Raw genomic sequence first — 19,759 nt, 5'->3', positions numbered from 1 at the left:
TCATTTAATCCGGCAAAATGCATCAATGTGACCATGTAGTACCTACCTACTGCTTGAGTTTACTTCATAAATGGTGGTCTTAGGCGGTCCCGATGGAAGACGTAGCCGCGACAAACAATCATTTAGCTTTCACAACTCTATTTCTTCAGCCTAGGACTTTAGACCTATAATTTCTAGTAGTTAAGTGCGTCACGCACAACGGCCAAGCGTAACACGTTGACACCCATCTGTTATTATGGTACAATGCCTAGAGATATTATAAAGCAAGTAGAGCGCATAGTTATATTATTTATCGCACAAAATTAAGTTCTCAGCTCTTTAGAATACTACCAATTAGGATATTTCTTTTAGGCGATGAGCTAATAACTTATCACAATTTTAATATCGATTCCATCGCTAAGCAATGTTGCTGAACGTGGCCCCTCAGTATTTAGGAGACTGTTGGCTCTGTCTACTTCGTAAGGGATAAATACGTGATTATAATATGTATGTAAGTATGTAACAGTTATTTTTCCGTGATAAAAAGTTTCCTGTGTCCGTCTCAGTACTCCTAGTGACTCTAGCCGTGCCCTCGTACCCGTGTGAATTTTAAGAAAAAAAGAACTAATCCGACAAACTTTATTGAATTCGGTCAAACGGATTAGCCGCGTATGAGCAGACAGATTTTTGCCTTTATTCTTCTTGTTTTATAAATAAAAAGTGATATTTTTTGTAACTAGCAGTTTTATTTATTCGCACAACACATGAGAACAATATTTTACTGACATAGACAAGAAGCCATTTTTGAAGAGAGAAGAAATAATATATGAACTTAAGTGTTACCAACTTAATTCACTCAATATAAATAATAATTACATTGCAATATTGCCAACAATTATATTACTTACTATGGAACTTGTACTTCATCAATATCTTATTGTAACCAAAACGAACTCTATTACAAAAAAAAAACATTTACTCTATCGTCTAGTCATAATGGTAGGAACACAATCGTATCTGATACTCGATAATTTGCTTACATGCTGATTGCGGTATCTGCCTCCTATTGTGCAGTTGACATGATTACTTACATGCACCTACCCTTAAGTGATGGTATCATGGATAAAGATAAAACCTTCCAGTAGTTTCTACTTGACAAGGTTACAAAGAGAGATCGGGAAAATACTATCCACTCGCTCGATAACATCATACATAAAACCATGCTTCTTTTCCAGAGGGGTAGGCAGAGATGTCTTTTTACTAGCCACGATCCCTGCGTACTTCTTTCGTTTCATCCACATTCATAACTCTTCCCGAAAGTTCGGGGGTTTCAGTTTTCTATGACACGCGGGATTATTCATGAACTTTTACAAGGCTTAAGTATATATACATAACATAGATATCTTTCTTTCTTATCTATCTCTGAGGTTAACTGAAGTTACTAACTTTGTTGACTTGTTAATGTCACAAATAAATTGGAAGTAAAAAATAGCACCGTAACGAAACCTACAAAAAAGACAAAAATAGGTGAACGTTTATGGACTGAAGAAAGTCTGCTTTATTGTCCTTGGATGAGTGAGGACGCCCTTCTTGTCAAGTAAACTAATGACACCTCTTTTTGCTGGAATTTCAAAAGGTTGCTAGTGGTTATTAAAGTACTCATACTAAAATTAATTTGACCACACATCCTTCGCATGTGCAGCGATGCAATACTGCGCTCCCGCCTTTTGCAACCTGACCGAAATGTGCGCTGCTCTGCACCGAATAAGAACGAATAACTACATTATTTGATCTCGTTGTCTCCTAAATAATAATTCGCTCAAAAATGTTACATTTATTCTTCTCTTCTTGCTGAAAGCTAGTACCTACCTACTAGCCTGGGTAACCTAAAAGCCCTATATGTATATCGGTGCCTGAGATAGGGGATTTCAACACAGTAAATCAATCCAACAGATAGATGTTAATAAATAAGTTTTCTAAAGGTTATTGCCCTATTCCAAACTTAATCTGATAGTACGCGAAGGTAGCTTATCATCTGGAAAATCAAGGTGAGTAAGTTAGTACGGTTGAAAGAAAATGTCCGCGTGCATTCAATAACCGCGCGCGTTTCTGAACGAACGCTATACACCGTCCCGCGCAAACTTATCCTTCTAAATTTAAATATTATTCGATATATTTTTGGCCAGTTTCTTTTTGTTTAATGTCGTGAAAAATATTTTCTTTGAGTATTCTCAAGTGACTTTCATGATGACGATCTACAGCAAAATTGTTCAAATCATATTGGTCAGTGTTTGACTGATTGGAAATTAAACTACGAAAAAGGTGTGTACAACATAATATTAATTTAGAGAATACTGATTATTTTTCATATGCAAATTTTCCTAGTTCAATACCTGTAAATCATTAGACCTGTAATATTTCACATAGATTTGGTAGAATTAGTTTTATTCCATTTTACCTACCTAAATACTTTTTGTAATAGATTGGATAGAAGAAGTTAGTTTTCTAAGTACTTACCAAGTTATTACGATTATCAAAAAAGGTTTTAGATGTGTATTAAAAACAGGTATATATAAATATCTTAAAAAATAACTTCGAAATTAAAATGGAACTTTAAAATTAATAAGTTGAAAAACCACGTTCTTTGACATACATATTTGTTTTTTAATTAAGTAGGACGATTTAACAATAACCAAAATAATAAACATTGCTGTCTATTTTGTCCATAAAATCGCAAGTAATCAATATTAAATCTGCAACATTACAGGCAATAGGTATAACGGCTGCACTAATCGTTTTCGCACCACCATACAAACACTCCAATTTTAGACACCATTTAGCACTTACATAACGAGAATTGAGAAATGTGGCTCAATATCCTTCAGTTCTTCCTTGAATTCCACCTGGCCAGACTAAACCAGTTTAAAATTATCCAATAAGAGAGGTGTGACGTAAAAACTGGTAGTTACAAAATATCCAGGGGGCCAGGTATCTTGTAAGACCTAGATAATATACGTAATTTATTGTAAAGAAACTAGTTTCTCTCGTAATATAACTGCAACAGTTTCAGTCCGTTAGGCGTTGCAGAGTCTATTATATTAAGCTATTTGTAATATCTAATGTTTTTTTTATTATTTTTTTCAAAGTATAAAGTAACGAGAATTCAATGAAAACGACTGCGCTTATTTTTTTTAAACACGCTTTTGGCACAGATTATTATGAGTAAATATTGGCATTTTTTTTACAAATTAAACCCCCTCAGTAGTTATACTTTAAACAGAATCAGGCTTCGCCGCTTGTGTCTGTGTGAAGTTTCTACCTCAGTTTTTTATTTATTTATTTTAAACTCAATAGAGCCTCTTTGAAATTTTAATTTGGAGATTGCAGAAGCAGAACCCCAGGTTTATAGGTATGCCTTTTCCTTGATAAGCTTTAACGATCAGCGGGGCAAAAAGAAGCAGCTGGTAGCTGGCAGGCTAGCATAAAATATTTTTAATGAATTCAAGATTTCTTAAGATTTATATATGGTGAATAAAGTTGATAAAATGTGACTACCTATTACAATTTCTAAACTATACTAATAAAAAAAAAGTAAAATTCCTGAACCACAAACTAAAAAAAATATAGATTTTGTTGTTTATTTCAAAAACTTTATTATCTAGTTTACACAACAGCCGTATTTCAACAATACATTTGGCAACACGAAACGCTTATTGTCTTACGTCGCAGTAACGAAAAACCGGCTACGTTACGTTTACTAGGTCAGTCAGATTGCAGGGTGGATATCCAGATCCGGACTGTGGTAAACTACTTTCAAAGTCAAATCAAATAAATTATCTATGCCGAAAAAATTAGGAAGCGCCATTTTTGTCTGAAAATCTGAAAGTATATATTTACCTACTTATGTATGTACGTATGTATGTATGTACTTATGTATGCACGTATAAAAAATGTTGAATGAAATTTTCATCAGTATTTTTATCTAACAATGCTTCAAACTTTTGTTATTGCCAGAAAAATTATAAAATAGCCTCGTCATTTTATTTAGCAATACAATCATTTAAATTCAATGACATCATTATATAATGTGTATAAGGAAATAAATTTTAGGGCTATAATTCTTTCTTATTAAATGACATGATGATTCATAATGTTTGGATTCTTCGACCAAGCCCCTTGACACTCGATTCTCGTAACCTTTAGTTTTATTAAACGTTAATGAATTTACTTTACTGAACAAATTCTGTCGTTGGTAATAAACAGATCTAGGTACTATAGCTATTTAAAAGGCGTTGTAAAGATTTACTTAATTAAGTATATGTTTATTTTAATTTAAAACCAATTCTTATGAGTGCTTACTATTCATTAACTTTGATTAATCATTATTAACCCAGTCATAAAGTTAACCTATAAAATTACAATTTTCATTCTTTATTTTGTGTTTGGAGATAAATTTTAAGCGAAAAAAAAATAGATTATATCTGATCTGATAAGCAGTTTAATCAGTCCGCGGGAAAAAAAAAATTTAAAAACTAACTTTTGCCTGCCAATATAACTTATGTTTCCTTAAAAAAAATCAGCAGTGCATTTATTATAAACTTTAAAATTCAGTACCTTATCGTAAGTCGAACACAGGACTTTAATAAAAGAATTTTGTCATGTGTCAAAAAGCCTTCAAATATTTTGTGCCTCACATTGAACTTGACCCTGTGAAGCTGTTAATTTGATTGTCAGGCTTCGACAGTTACAACAGACAACATTATGTTATGAATATTCTGTGCTATTATCACTATTGTCTTGTCTGTTATCAGTTACTTTTAGGTAACTTCAAACTATTTATACCCTTAGGATTTAAATTGTACAGCCAAAAACGTGTTCAAATATGCAAGACTGAGAGCTGTGTACATATTTATATCTTTACTAGCTGTCCCGGCAAACGTTGTTTTGCCATATAAATAATTTTTAAGTAATTTCTAGTTAAAAATAAAATGTTGAGGGTGGATAACCCTTATCATTATGGGGTATGAAAAATAGATGTTGGCCGATTCTTAGACCTACTCATCTGCTCACGAAATTTCATGAGAATCGGTCAAACCGTTTCGGAGGAGTACGGGAACGAACATTGTGATACGAGAATTTTATATATACCTAAGACATACCTATACATATAAAATCGCGCCTATGTCCCGGTAGGCAGAGGCAACATCTTTCCACTCGCCATGACTCCTGCATACTTCTTTCACTTCATTAACATAAATGATGTTAAGAAAAAAAGAATTGGACCACTCCTCCTCTTTCCCATGGATGTTCTTGGATAAACTTGGGATTCTTCTTTTTGGCGATGAGCTAGCAACCTGTCAATATTTGAATCTCAATTCTATCATCAAGCCAAAAAGTTGAACGAGGCCTATCAGTCTGTTCCCTCTATATACAGAGGAAATAATGGATAGGTACGTGATTATACATATGTTAGTAAAATATTGGACATTTTTAATTTTGTTGTTTGTTAGCAGATATACAAGGAGAGTGTGGAGGGAAAGGTCGGAGTGGGAAGACCTAGACGAACGTATCTTGATCAAATTAAGGACGTCCTGGTAAAGGGTCAGGTCAAAAGTACCCGAAACCGCCGAGCTTGTATGAAGAGAGTTATGAATGTGGACGAAGCGAAAGAAGTATGCAGAGATCGTGGCAAGTGGAAAGAGGTAGTCTCTGCCTACCCCTCCGGGAAAGAGGCGTGATTTTATGTATGTATGTATGTATGTATGTTTAATTTTGTTACATTTTCGAGTCTGAAAACTTATTTATAAATACTGTAATGCAAGCAGAGACACTCAAAATCTCGGCGTATACTAATACCTAAGTACCTTAAGTTTTATAAATACCTATAGACTTCAGTATTCCGACGGAATAGGCAATATGCCGTGTAAAAATAATTCCAAAAGCGTTTACGTGCATTGACAATTAAAACCAAGGTGAGCGCATCAATCTCGTTACTTTACTATTAGGGTTAAGAAGTGTGATCGAGAACCACAAATAAAAAAAAAATAGAATCACTCCATCTCTTTCCCATGGATGTCGCAAAAGGCGACAAAGGGATAGGCTTATAAACTTGGAATTCGTACAGCTGAACGTAAACTTTTAGTCTTTTGAAGACTGTTGGCTCTGTCTACCCCGCAAGGGCTATAGACGTGACTATATGTATGTATGTTAATGATTGACTTACAGACAAATCACAGATAAACCTCTGAGTCTAGAGATTTGAAATTGGGCCTACCTATAGGTTCATTATGTGGATTATTTAACTTATGAGAGGATTTCCCGAAATTCCCGCGGTAACTGAAATTGGCGGGAATTGTCGTCTCATGCGGCTGTACTCTACCTAGTATTTTCAAAAATGGTACGGAATTCGCCATCAGCATTGACTACCACTTTTACCCACGTTGGGCGCTACTATGTCGTTTTAGGTAAAACGTCGCAAGTAAGAGAGATCAGAGATAATTTAAAGATCCATAGAATAACCACATGAACTTTTATAGGGACTATTTTACGAATTTAAAAACGTCGTGGGTTTAGCTATAGACACGAGATCCAGCAAGTAGCCAGAGGATAGCGAGCTACTTAACTTAGTGAACGCTGTAGTAGTCCAAAGGTGTAACACCGGGGTGCGCGCGCGCATTCACAGGGCTCCCGGGCTGTAAAGAGGGGCGTTGCACAGACAATCCGCACGACGTCACATGTCGTAGGTAAATCCACGTACGATTACATCAAAACCAAGGACGTTCCCAATCACTCCAGTCCGTTCTCGACCCTGGTAGACCCTCAGCCACCTTAAACCGGCTAGCATTGACCTTATTAGGCACAAGTGCGGGTCCAACTCTCTCTTTGCAAGGCTCCGGAAATAAAATAATGGGAGTACAGAACTTTAGACGTTTAATACTAAATGAAAGGTTCACGTGGTTTTCTGTTGTCTGTTTTTATGGACTTAATTAATATCGTAGCCACTTTTAGTTACTTTTTATCATTAATTCATAAAACACGGGATATACTATCTCATTACCCTTAAGTACATTAGATTTTTTATCAAATTAATGTTACGAGGATAACTTAATTAGCTAATTCAGGCGGTCATAATCATCACCAGCCTGCATATAATTTCAGGCAACTAAGCTAAATGCTGAGTGCGTTTAACTAAGTTGCCTGAAAATATTGTCATCGTAAATCTTCTTAAGACTAGCGTAATCTTGTCATTTGATAATACCTCATCATCATCATTCATACTTTTTCTCATCTTTGCGTGTTCCCTGTTGCACCCTGCTCTGCATTCGGGGCCCGTGGTCCGCCTGTGTAAGTTACACATCTGTGGCTTCCTTATTTCAAGACTAAGGAATGGCCACTCGAGCCAAAACCGGACGGGAATTAATCCAATCCGAAACATTTATATATGCATTGAATAAATATTATATTATGCATTTACTAAGAGCTGCGACCTCCTCCAGATTTTACTAACCAAGTTGTACTTTATTTGGAGGCGAGCAACTTTTGCATTCAAGTATGTTTATGAGCGTTTTGGTAAGTAGGTAAAGTTCGGTTGTCGAATTTAAATCTTGTAATTTTTTAATGATTAAATGTCTTTTCTAGATTGTTGGCTCTGTCTATTCCAAAGAGGCTCAATATGTGATATATTCGTGCATAAGATGTGAATGTAATTGAATTTTTTTATGACGCCACATAATTGGCATCCTGACTTCATCCCGATCCAAGTTCATAGGCGCACTGGACGCCCTAGGTTCATCAATAAATACATTCCAAGAGGGGTAAGGTCGGCGTGACAGGGATTCCACCCGTACATTGTCGATATCCCCAACCTTCGCACCTTTCGCCAAATCTATTATCATGCGAACCGCTGTGATTTGGAATTCCCTCCCCGCATTTCTCTTCCTCGATACATACAACTTAGGACAAGTCACTCTTGTATAGGCATTATTTGCGTTGCGTGCACAACCTTAGGCCTTATCTTGCTTACACCAGGCTGATTGAGGTCAAACGCACTCAAATTATTATATAAAAAAAAACAATAATATACATCCTATTTGCCTTTCTATCATTGGAAAGTGAGTCAGACAAAAAAGGACACCACTTTTCTACCATAGTCGGATAGAGGTCGGTAACTTTTATATGTAGCCTGCTGTAATGTATATAAAAATTTTAATTTGTGACAGGCAACGTACTGTCTGTGGTATCAATCCTCACTAGTCCAAAAACAAATGATAGAGCGGAAAACAAATGACATGGTAATCAAAATAATACTTTAGTCGCATCATGAAACAGCCTTATCATTTCCATTGTTACTTGCGAAGGTTATAAAATTACTATCTGCTAACTCTGGCCGCTTCCATAATGCAGTGAATCAGTACTATAATCACTAGTCATTAAAAGAGTTGGTTATTAGTTACATAAAAAGACACGCTGTTTTTTTTTTTAAATCAATGTGCGGACATTCTGTTTTTTTTAATCTAAGTGCGGCTAAACAAACTATGTTAACATATTTCACCACAATTTACCTTGGATAATGAAGTACTTACTAAGAAAGCTAATCATTTATACACTTCTTGTACAATACACCCTCACCTCTCTGGAAATGAGCTTGGTTATAACATTAGACATCAATCCGAGCCAAGGGGGAACGTTAAGACATCAATCCTGGACTGGATAAGAAGGATTTTTCCACGCAACGACTCCCGTTTGAACTCCAAAACGTTTGCATATTATTATAATCTAGAATACCAAACACGTGTAAAGTGCCGCGCTTTACATCTTTTGGTCCTTCGAGCCGGATACTTCTGTAACTCAAATATTAAACTTCTTCGTGTAATTTTCTTATTTCGTTTAATGAACCCGAATCATTTATAATTACATTGACCCTTATTTGATCAAATTATCTCAAAACCGTTCTTAATTGTTGCGAAGTCGTTATTAGGCGTGTCTTACAAAATCTAAAGGGTATAAAACAAAATGGCGTAATGTCTCGAATTGGGCATTTTGTTGTAATATAGTAGTATCTTTCGTAATAGCGTAGTAGAAACGCTACAATTAAATGTTTAGTGAAAGGGATCATGGCTTCATAAATCTAATTAGGAAAATGTTTCTTGTCTGAGTTAAACTACTGATTCTAATTCCTAACTAATAAGTTACTTACAAGTAAGCCTAAAAGTCAACCTTTATGTAGCGGTCGGTCGAGACTCATCTCGGTGTGAACTCACCCTTACATAAGCGCAATCACAGATTAGAAATGAAATCGATGTCACGAAGATTAACTAACCTTGCCGAAAAAACTCACATACGGCTTAATGGATGATTACAGGTCGAATATTAATTTAAAAATTGCAATGGATGTAGGTCAAGGAAATCTAACATTCCTCTCTATATTACAATTTCTCAATGATCGTTTGCCGTTTTAAATAAATTGTTTTATTTTTTCTTCTCTAATTAGTTCTCCATTACCTGATTTAAATGTCAGTTGCTGTATACAAAAACTAGCTGTGCCCGCGACTTTGTCCGTGTGGAATAGTTATTTTGGGCATCATTGAAGCCCTCAAGGATGAATAATTTCCCCCGTTTTGTTTACATTTTCCATCATTTCTTCGCTCCTTATAGTTACAGCGTGATGTTATATAGCTTAAAGCCTTCCTCGGTAAATGGTCTATTCAACACAAAAATAATTTTCAGTAGTCCCTGAAATTAGCGCGTTCAAACAAACAAACTCTTCAGCTTTATAATATTAGTTAGTATTAGTTATATTACTCTCTATAGATTAAACTGCTACAAACCTTTTAAGGGTCAGTTTCTCGCACTGAAATATATTAAAATATCGTATACTTATAAGCAGAAATACGAACAATATGTACCTATATTGCTCGTGCCGTTAGTGGTAGGTTACGTGACGTCCTGATTTCAAATTCAGCTATTTACTTCAAAGCCTTTGGGTAGGTATTTCCAAAACACTACTTGCCAGTTACTTATTAAGTCTACTTACTTATTCATTAATGTTGTAAATTCCTTTGTATTTAGTTCACCTGCAGAGGTTCACCTCATAGATATATAGATAGAAAATACTTATAGAACATATTCCCAATACCCAAATTCCCAATACTACACGACATTTCCTACTGTTACAATACAAAATTATAAACAAGCGCACATTTTTCAAGTTTACGTTTATATTGCAAAACTGTTAACCAACATTTACTCTACTGTCAAATCGAAGTAATAATCCGATATAAGACACGCAGCAATACCTATTGGGACTGCACACAACGACAGTGAACAATGCTAGCTCTCCGATGGTAATTTGTTCCCTATTGTATTGTCTTTTTTTCTTATTTTCCTTGACGATGTTGTAATTAGCGTGGCAACTGCTTATTATTGTATTGAGGAAACATTTCCTGCGTTAGGTACAAAGGCTTACCTATGTGTAATTAATTTGTATGCACTTTGTACTACGGATTTTACCAGTAGATATTAGATATCAGTATAATTAACACTAGCTGTGCCCGCGACTTCGTCCGCGTGGGCATCATTGAAGCCCTCAAGGATGAATAATTTTTCCCGTTTTTTCACATTTTCCATTATTTCTTTGCTCCTAATAGGTGCAACGTGATGTTATATAGCCTAAGGTCTTCGTCTATAAATGGTATATTCAACACAAAATAATATAATTTTGTAATTCGAACCAGTAGTTCCTGAGATTTGCGCGTTCAAACAAACAAACTCTTCAGCTTTACAATATAAGTATAGATGATGTGTTCCTTATATACTAAGTTTGTAACTGTTCGTGCTTCCTGTTCTCTTTTTCACGAACGTTGTCCAAGAAAGTGCATGTCATACCTTCCCTCTCGCTTTACTTTTGAGGTTAACCACAGAGTCTTTTCACCCACGGTCTTGCTGGAGGAAACATAATTTTAAAAAAGTTCCTGATACAGACGTAGCCCACTTTAACAACTACTATCTCTCATGTTTGTGTATTCCCAGTTGCACCCTCCGCCTCCATTGCTTCAGTTAAGAATAGAATAGAATAGATTTATTTTCAAAATTGGATACAAGGCATCACTTATTGACGTCACATCACTTAAATCTAATTATAACTACTGCCGCTTCCAAAGCGCATGTGTAGAAGAAGCAGCGGAACACACTACACTGCAGAATTTTCATCGGACGTCAATTTTAAAGTTCACTTATTTCGTGGCTACTTAAAATCTACTTAGTGTATATCGTGTCGATTATTATCTGTATATTGTTCTGCCTATTTTTGCCAGGTCTATAAATTTTAAGCCTGTCAAATAAAGGCGGTAACGTGGTTTCATATCAAGAAAAGCTAGGGTTTCGAATCTTAGAGTTCAATAATATCAGAATGTCAGCTGTTCAATGTTATAAAGGTGCAGATAACTTAGCCCGCTTCTCAAGGATGAGTGCAGTTGCAAAACTAATTCAATGAATACTTAACTAATGGCATCTTGTCGTTGAGCTAAAACCTCACCTTTGGTAAAATTTTACAAGGATATATTGATTATGATTAAAAAAACATATTTTTAAATCCTCAAATGTTTACACGTTACCAGTTAAACGTTTTATTTTAAATTATTGGATGTCGTAAACGGCGACTAAGGGATAGGATTATAAACTTGGGATCCGTCTTTTAGGCGATGGGCTAGCAACCTGTCACTACTTGAATCTCAATTCTATCATTAAGCCAAACAGCTGAATGTGGCCCATCAGTCTTTTCAAGACTGTTGTCTCTGTCCACCCCTCTAGGGATATAGACAATATGATTATGTGTATGCATGTAAGTATGTAAAATGGAACATGAACTATGTGTGATCGAAACCGAAGTTTTGTCTACCACGTTTAGAGTAAGGATGTGACAATAGATACCTATGAATAATTGTAAGGAAAAGCCTTATTTTCCTGTTCTTATCTCGATCTCAGTAAATCTTGCGCTTAGCAGGCAGTTTAAAGGCAGGTTATGTTAGTAAATATGCCTTTACCTCGCTAAAACAGATTGAGATAACATTGTTTGGGAAAATAATAACCTTCTTGTGGGCTATGTCACGGAATCATTGTCAAGTACATAAACTAAATTTATTCTAAAATAAAGCTTACTTACTAAGTAAGCTTTATTTCAAAATTGTTTACAGTTTAGCTCATGTGTCAAACCTTTTTTACTACCGTATAACTAAAATTACTACAGCAAAACTTACAAGCAAAAGGTTTTGATTTTCAGAAATAAAAAAAGTTGTGAATATTTATTTTTCTAAAAATAAAACTTACGGCTACAGCAACAACGCATTAAAAATATATTCTTTTGTTTATTAGTGACACGTCGTTTAAGTTCGACTCGTTGATGTCTTTTTAAGGCAACGAAACGTGACTCTTACGCAAAATTAGGACAATGTCGAAGAAATAAATATTAACAAAAACTTTGGCTGCAAGGGAATTCTTTTAGATTGCAATTTTTATTTTTGCTTTTTATTGTACACTCGTGGAGTCAACAATAAGTACGAACATATTGCGTTCATGGTAAGTAGGTATAATAATATATTAAAGAATTATTTAAACTACATATACTTACCTAATAAAGATAAAGATAAATAAAAAAAAAAATTGGAGCCTTTTGCCGAGTTCCCATCACGCAGGCAGCTTTCCTGCGCTGTAGGTACTTATTGCAATAGTAATACGCTGCGCAAATAAATTGCCCGTGCGAATTTATTCTTTGTTTCAATAAATGATACGAATATTTTAATTTATGTAGATAATTGTATTAAAATGTACTACACTACAAGAAGATTGCAAGTTCGTAAGATATTGTTACTTTTTATGATTATTTAATTTATATAATGCTGAAATGATCATCACGTTGAATAAATAGGCGACAAAGGTTGCATACAAATGGTAGCAGGCCATTAACGTTAAATAATTACACGCGTCACTCAATGTAAATTACCTTCTTTGAGGAGCTTGTCGTAAATCCTGAATCATAAATAATAATCATTGACATAGATGCAGATAGACCCTGCGAATGTATGTTCTTCACACGCCAAATCGTGTAACTTATGTTTTGAAGTTTAATTCTTTTGAATTTTGAGTTTTTGGTCAATTATCATATAAAAGAATTCATAGACGTAGAAAAAAAAGGCGGACGGAGTTCAACCATACGACAAAATGAAGCACCAATAGTGTGCCGGACCACTGTACATATACATGCCTCACGCACACACTCTCAGCAACGCAACAATGCCGCCATTACGATGCTTAATTTTTTTCTTGCTCTTCGTCTACCTTTTTTTCTTCGTCAATGGAAGAATTAATATTAATGATCATAATTAAACAGAGCCTTTATATGCTTATTTAAAATATATTTAAATAATAAATTCCGACGCTTAAGAGGTAGAATATGTGTTCACAGAAACTGTACCTAAATACTTAAGACCTACATTGTAACCATATTCATGGAGTAAATGATTATGATAATCAATAATATAATAAAAAGAAGAACTTTACAGCAAGCAAATTTTGCGACTCGACAGGTAAACATGTGGTATCTTGTTTGATCTTTGTCTGCGTAAATAATAGAAGCTTCAATGAGTATGATGAGTACATTTTCATAGCCTAATGATACCTAGAGCTATAACTAATTTTATATTACGTAACTAGCAGAATTAGGTATATTACGAAGCTTAAGATGAATGACTATTGTGAATTTGTTTCAAAATAAGTAAGTAGTTCATTGTAAGAACTTTAGGATCACTCCGTCTCTTTCTCTTAGATATGTATAATACCGTTCTCTAACTTCCTTCGTCGCCTTCTACCACTAAGCAGAATGTGTATGACTTAAGCGGTAAAATACCTAAGTATCAACAGATTAAAAATTGTTTCAGTTTCGTTATTTGGTGCAAGCCACTTTATCAAATAGGCCCTTACCATCTATACTAATATTATAAAGCTGAAGAGTTTGTTTGTTTGTTTGAACTCGCTAATCTCAAGAACTACTGGTTCGAATTAATAAAAAAAATCTTTTTGCGTTGGATATACTATTTATCGAGGAAGGCTTTAGGCTAAATAACATCACGCTGAAACTATAAGGAGCGAAGAAATAATGGAATATATGAAAAAAAACTAGGGAAAATTATTCATCTTCTCAAGACTGTTGGCTCTGTCTACCCCGCAAGGGATATAGACGTGATTTTATGTAGGTATGTATGTATGTTTACTGTTCGCAAATTCACATTGTCTACGAATGCAGGTACACATGGCCACTTAAAAACTGTTTGTATTGAGTAGCCGGGTGATTGATCCCGTGGCTGGGACCTTGATAAAGATCGCTCTTGGCCACTCTTAGCCCATTCATAATTCGCAATCGAAAGTTGTGACGTAGACTTCCCAAGGTTGTGAACTTTATGATAGACATTAGCTGTTCCCGCGATTTCGTCCGCGTGGAATAGTTATTTTGGGCATCATTGAAGCCCTCTTCATTATTTCTTCGCTCCTAATAGTTGCAGCGTGATGATATATAGCCTAAAGCCTTCCTATATAAATGGTCTATTTAACACAAAAATATTTTTTCAATTCGAACCAGTACTCCCTGAGATAAGTGCGTTCAAACAAACAAACTCTTCAGCTTTATAATATAAGTATAGATACATCAAAATAAAAAAAAGACTACCTAAATCATTACAGATGTTTATAAACAGTAAAGAACTCTGTTTAAAAATCGAGCGCTGGAGTTTTTTCGTAAACCGCTTTTTTTTTATTTCATAAATACGGAATCTAAAATTCACTTAAAAAAACTAATTTGTTCATCAGGTCACCATGTCAACAGCAGTAGAGGGTGGTGCATCTCTAGCCTGGCGTCTGCTGGCAACCTTGGAAGGAGGGTCAATCCTACTAGCCACATCAGCTCTCCTGGCCTACACCGCTCGCAAGAAAGTGGTCAGAGAAAAAAGAGGTCACAGGAGGCCGATTAAAACCGTTTTGGTGAGCTCTCTGATAAAGTAAAAGGTTTAGTAACCTTCATTTTAAAGGTTTTAGGAACCTGTCTGTTGTGTATTTTGATACTGTTTACATGGTCAATAAAAGTAGGTCAAGGGATTCATATGTATATTTTCGAAATTACGTAAGTAAATCAACTTGTTTCTTTGAAATTGTTTAGTCTATGAATTTTTTGTTACAAAGATTCTGTCTAGAAAATAAGCAACCATTTTATATTTTGTAAAAAACAAAAAAGATATTATCAAATAGAAAGCAAATAAAAAAGTGACGATCGCCAGACGAGTTTAAGAACAAATAAGTACTTTTATGTAAGAACTTAATACTAAACAAAGTACATAACGTAATTATTCTAAAGAAAATTGCTTGATAATGCAGTTCGATATTAGTAAAGGAAAAGTGAAGTTTTACTTGCTTTTGTTTTAAATAATTTCCCGCACTCATCATCATTACCTCAAAGTCACAGTTAACCCCCCAATCAGAGGGTGATCTGTGTTCAAAGTGCATGAACAGATTCTTAGACAAAAAAGAGACTATCATACTCTCTAGCGCTTTTGCGAAGTTTGCGATTTTCCTAGGAAAATTCTAAGGTCCACCTGTGACCAAGAATCGATAATTGAATTTAGGTAGGTTTTATACCATACCTGACAAATAAAAGAGCACTCCTCATAAATAATTGGTCTGAAGATCTCTAACATGACTGATAGGTGTCAAACCTAGTCCCTTAGGTATTCACTTACGTTAATAACTATACTCTATAATCTTTCCATTCCTTCTACTACATGGCAACGTTTGTGAATAAGCGCCCAGGTCTTATAAACTAAGATACTGATCTCAATCATCTTTTTCAGATAACAAACACAAGCAACCCCCTCGGTCAGCAAATAAGGTCCCAGTTGGAAGGTCGAGGCTGTTCAGTGAGCACGGTCACAGAAGACCTGTTGGAGGGAGTCAGGAGTGGTACCTGCAGCAGGGTGGATGCCCTGGTGGTGGTGGGGGCGGAACCCAGCACGGATTGCCTTAGCGGCATGTCGGAGTTTGTGTCCCAAGATGTGTATAGTAATTTGAAGGTAGGAGACATAATACATCACACCTCTTTCTCGGAGGAGGCCGAGACTACATCTATCCATGCATAATTCTTTTGCTTCATCCTTGAATACCTTTTTTCATGTAAAATCATGCCGTGTGGCTCCCAGCGTCAATAGAAAAAAGAATAGGACCTCTCCATCTCTTTCCCACTGATGACGTAAAAGGTGACTAAGGAATAGGCTTATATACTCGGGATTCCTCTTTTAGGCGATGGGCTAGCAACCTGTCACAATCTCCTCAATCATCTCACAATCTCAATTCTATCATAAAGTCAAGCAGCTGGACGTGGCCTTTCAGTCTTTTGATGACTGTTGGCTCTGTTTACCCCGCAAGGTATATAAACGCGATTATATGTTATGTTTTGTTATTCTCGTTAGTTTTCTGTATTCGTGACCTGACCTTTTACCCGAACATCCTTGATTTGTTCGTACGTTTCGTTCGTCAGTGATGAGATATCTCTTGAATCTACAGACAGACAGGCGTTGTATCAAAACTCTATTTATCTCATCTTTTAGTGTTCCCATTTGCGCCGGCAACTGCTATAGGTACTTTGAGTCCCGGGCTCCGCTTTCCAACATTTCCCTCCCTAAAAATGTTCAAGTCTTCAGCAACCATAGATCCAAATCAATTGAAACCAATCGCGTAAAATTCTTTGATATATCAATTATGATACAAGGTACGCCCCAATCACGAGGAGAGATCACGATTGTGACATAAACTTCGGTGGATCATTAAATTTTTTATCTTTAATCAGTTTTAGTATGTAACATAGAGTGGGTACGTGACATGCCAAGTAAATTATGAAAAAAGACAATATGTATTTCCTATTCTTGAGATGTTCTTGAGCAATCAGGATAACTTGACAAACCTATTGCACGTAAAGTAAAAATTCTCACAATCATTATGATAATACTATCCTAGGTTTTGCCGGCAACTACCTACGCGCGATTCGATAAATCCTCTTTGTGCTCCACTACATTCTGATACTGAGTAAAATAACGTATATCATGTTATTTCATAATTATTTTTTTAATATTTTAGGTACTAGAAACGACCTCAGTGCTAGTGCGGCCGGGCGGGTGCATAGCATGGGCGTGCGCGGGCGCGGAGGCGGGCAACAACGCGTTCAGTGTGGCCGGCGCGGCGTTCGACGCTGTCATACAGGCCAGCTTGCAGCATGTTGCCAAAAGGTCACAAAATGTACATTTAGAAGCGATATTTAAGGTTTGTGGCAAAGGCAATAATAATGCCTAGCTAGACAGAGCCAGCTTGATTGCTAAAAGGTCACAAAAAGTTAAGTAAGATGTAAAAGTAGTCAAAGATTTTAGCGGCATCCTTACATAGCAAATTAGTTAAAATGCCACTCTGACCGCCTCCGAAATGTGCAATAAATGAAAATGAAATGGTTTTAAATACACACACGGCGCGTATAACAGTTTTACTCGTACAACTTGTCAATTTATTTCATCAAATTTACTTCCATCTTTCCATGTTCCCAGTTGCACCTTGCGCCAGTGCTTCGGACCTGGGATCAATTTACGTAGATTTATCTTCCCTTTTTTTCCATTATGTCATATACATTCTAAATGTTTGTATTGTTCAGTTCACATTGCGAGCCAATTTGGGTGGAACGTAGCGGAGGAAGTACCGACACAGCAATGCGTGTAGTCACCGCACTCGTGCCTAACACCGACGATCGTTCTGCGAGGTTCTCACTACGGTAGAGTACTGACTTTCCCTTTTTTACCTATTTAATATCCGCATACATACAATATTCGGCTTACAAACTTGGGTTTCTTTCTTAGGCGATGGGCTAGCAACCTGTCACTAGTTGAATCTCAATTCTATCGTTAAGCCAAATAGCTGAACGTGGCCATTCAGTCTTTTCAAGACTGTTGGCTCTGTCTACCCCGCAAGGGATATATAGACGTGACCATATGTATGTATGTATACAATATTCGTTATATTACTAGCGTTAATTAATCTCAGCTACATCTTTCGTCGTCATTCACCATCGTCATGCTTCTTCGACTTGACAATCCTAAATTGGATAAGACAAGTAGTCACGCGGCGACTCTGGACTGACCGCAACCTTTGCATTGGATCGTCGTCACATAGTCAGTTCTCCGTTTGTGTCATATGATTAACTATCTATGAGTGTCAATGTCATTGTCAAGAGAGATAGAATAAAATAGTTTGTAACGGACATACAATAAAACAGTTTGTGATGGCGTCATCATGCAACTGAATCTCGAAATATGGAACACCGTTTCCGCGCCGCTTGTACCTTGCGCCAGCGACGAAACCACAAGGTTGTTTAAAGTGTGTTATGCGTTAAATATCACACACTGACCTACCTTACCTTAACACGAAAATTATTATGGTTTATGTTTGATGGTTTGACACACCAAGAGGTGAGAGAAAACCATTTACGATCTAGCAAAGATATTATCTATCTCTATGGCGTTATGGGCCATGGATGACACAATAAGCATAAACTATTCATCGTTTTGAAGTAACTTAGTACTTAAGGAAGAACACACAATTTGACATATTAAGTTATGTAGGTACTAACAAATTAAATAAGTTGGAAAATAAGCATTAGACTACAACAACACATGCATTAAGAGATAGATAACTTATTACTTATTATTAACTTATTTAATTTGTTAGTAGGTACCTAAAAAGATATAAAATTATATAGATGCGCCGCCACATAAACCAAGCTTTCTTTTTTGTAAGTAGGTATTTATCAACTCATTTGCCCGTTTGTTTCAGGAATGTGACTCATAAAGTGGGAGAATATCTGAGCAGATGGTGGAAAATTGTTACTTGAAAGATGAGACCGATGTACTCTATATTTAAACAAACTTAGCTGCATTCCACACGCTACTACATTTAAGTACGTGTTGAACTAATAAAACAAATATTTCTGTATACAGAAACTTCATATCACAAAACTTTCTTATAAAACACAACATCTCATCGACTCCCTGTCCCGTCCTCCGTTGAAACTAATTGGATCACGGTAAAACCTGTTCGCCTTTTACGACATCCTTGGGAAATAAAGGTGTAGTCCTATTCTAAAAAGGGAAGTGGAAACACACGCCACAAGAATACTTTACTGTAGGTTGGTAATTGCCCTTCAATCCACTGGTTGCTTGGCAGAAATCGCTGAATTCATCTGATCCGAGCGCCCCGCCGCGTCTTCGAACGGATACCATTTATAGATACGAGTATAAAATTTTTCAGAAAACCCTCCTTCCAACATAACTTGACGAGCTTATCGCATACCTACGTACAGACAGATGAAAATAGGGGGACTTATAGTTATATGTACCTAGTGATAATAGTGATAACCACCCATTGTAATTTGTAACGTGCTATTAAAATTTAATTTTTCGTCCACCGTTAGGTATATTGTACTTGTGTATTAACGTTATTATTTTTCCCTTTTTCTCCATCTCTGAATAAATCCTAATTAACTAAAAAAATATGAGACATTGCCTTGTCAATGTCAATATGTTAACTCCGCTGGGTCCGCTTTCGACATTTACGACATCTTAATTAAAAATATTTATTATTATAGCTTTGAATAAATGTGTTTAAAAGTTGATTTTTGTTTTATTTCACTCCTCATTCACGTACCTAG

At 35.8% G+C, this 19,759-nt stretch overlaps 1 protein-coding gene across 4 annotated transcripts; it reads left to right on the top strand.

Annotated features, from left to right (window-relative positions):
* The first annotated feature begins 2,057 nt into the window (after nt 1-2,057).
* Nucleotides 2,058-19,721, top strand: LOC106129786 (uncharacterized). 4 transcript variants are annotated; one of them, XM_060952098.1, is made up of 7 exons: nt 2,058-2,301; nt 5,493-5,573; nt 14,836-15,006; nt 15,870-16,088; nt 17,149-17,297; nt 17,711-17,827; nt 18,886-19,721. In XM_060952098.1, the coding sequence occupies exons 3-7, from the start codon at nt 14,842-14,844 to the stop codon at nt 18,941-18,943; spliced, it is 708 nt and encodes a 235-aa protein (XP_060808081.1). In that variant the 5' UTR covers nt 2,058-2,301; nt 5,493-5,573; nt 14,836-14,841; the 3' UTR covers nt 18,944-19,721. The 4 variants fall into 4 exon arrangements, 3 of the variants coding, with proteins under 3 accessions (XP_060808081.1, XP_013183906.1, XP_060808078.1); XM_013328452.2 differs by lacking the exon at nt 5,493-5,573; XR_009657441.1 differs by lacking the exons at nt 2,058-2,301; nt 5,493-5,573 and adding an exon at nt 5,709-5,727 and having other exon boundaries at nt 17,149-17,331.
* Nucleotides 19,722-19,759: the final 38 nt, after the last annotated feature.

The sequence above is a fragment of the Amyelois transitella genome, chromosome 3, assembly GCF_032362555.1.
Source record: "Amyelois transitella isolate CPQ chromosome 3, ilAmyTran1.1, whole genome shotgun sequence".
NCBI lineage: Eukaryota > Metazoa > Arthropoda > Insecta > Lepidoptera > Pyralidae > Amyelois > Amyelois transitella.
The sequence above is the reverse complement of the archived record's forward strand: the minus strand, read 5'-3'. Positions and strand labels throughout refer to the sequence as shown.

Excerpts from the sequence above, each read along its gene's own strand:
- LOC106129786 (XM_060952095.1), top strand. Across the intron at positions 15,007-15,869 it reads GGCCGATTAAAACCGTTTTG|ATAACAAACACAAGCAACCC; the intron begins GTGAGCTCTCTG and ends CATCTTTTTCAG. Across the intron at positions 17,298-17,710 it reads TTGCAGCATGTTGCCAAAAG|TTCACATTGCGAGCCAATTT; the intron begins GTCACAAAATGT and ends TGTATTGTTCAG.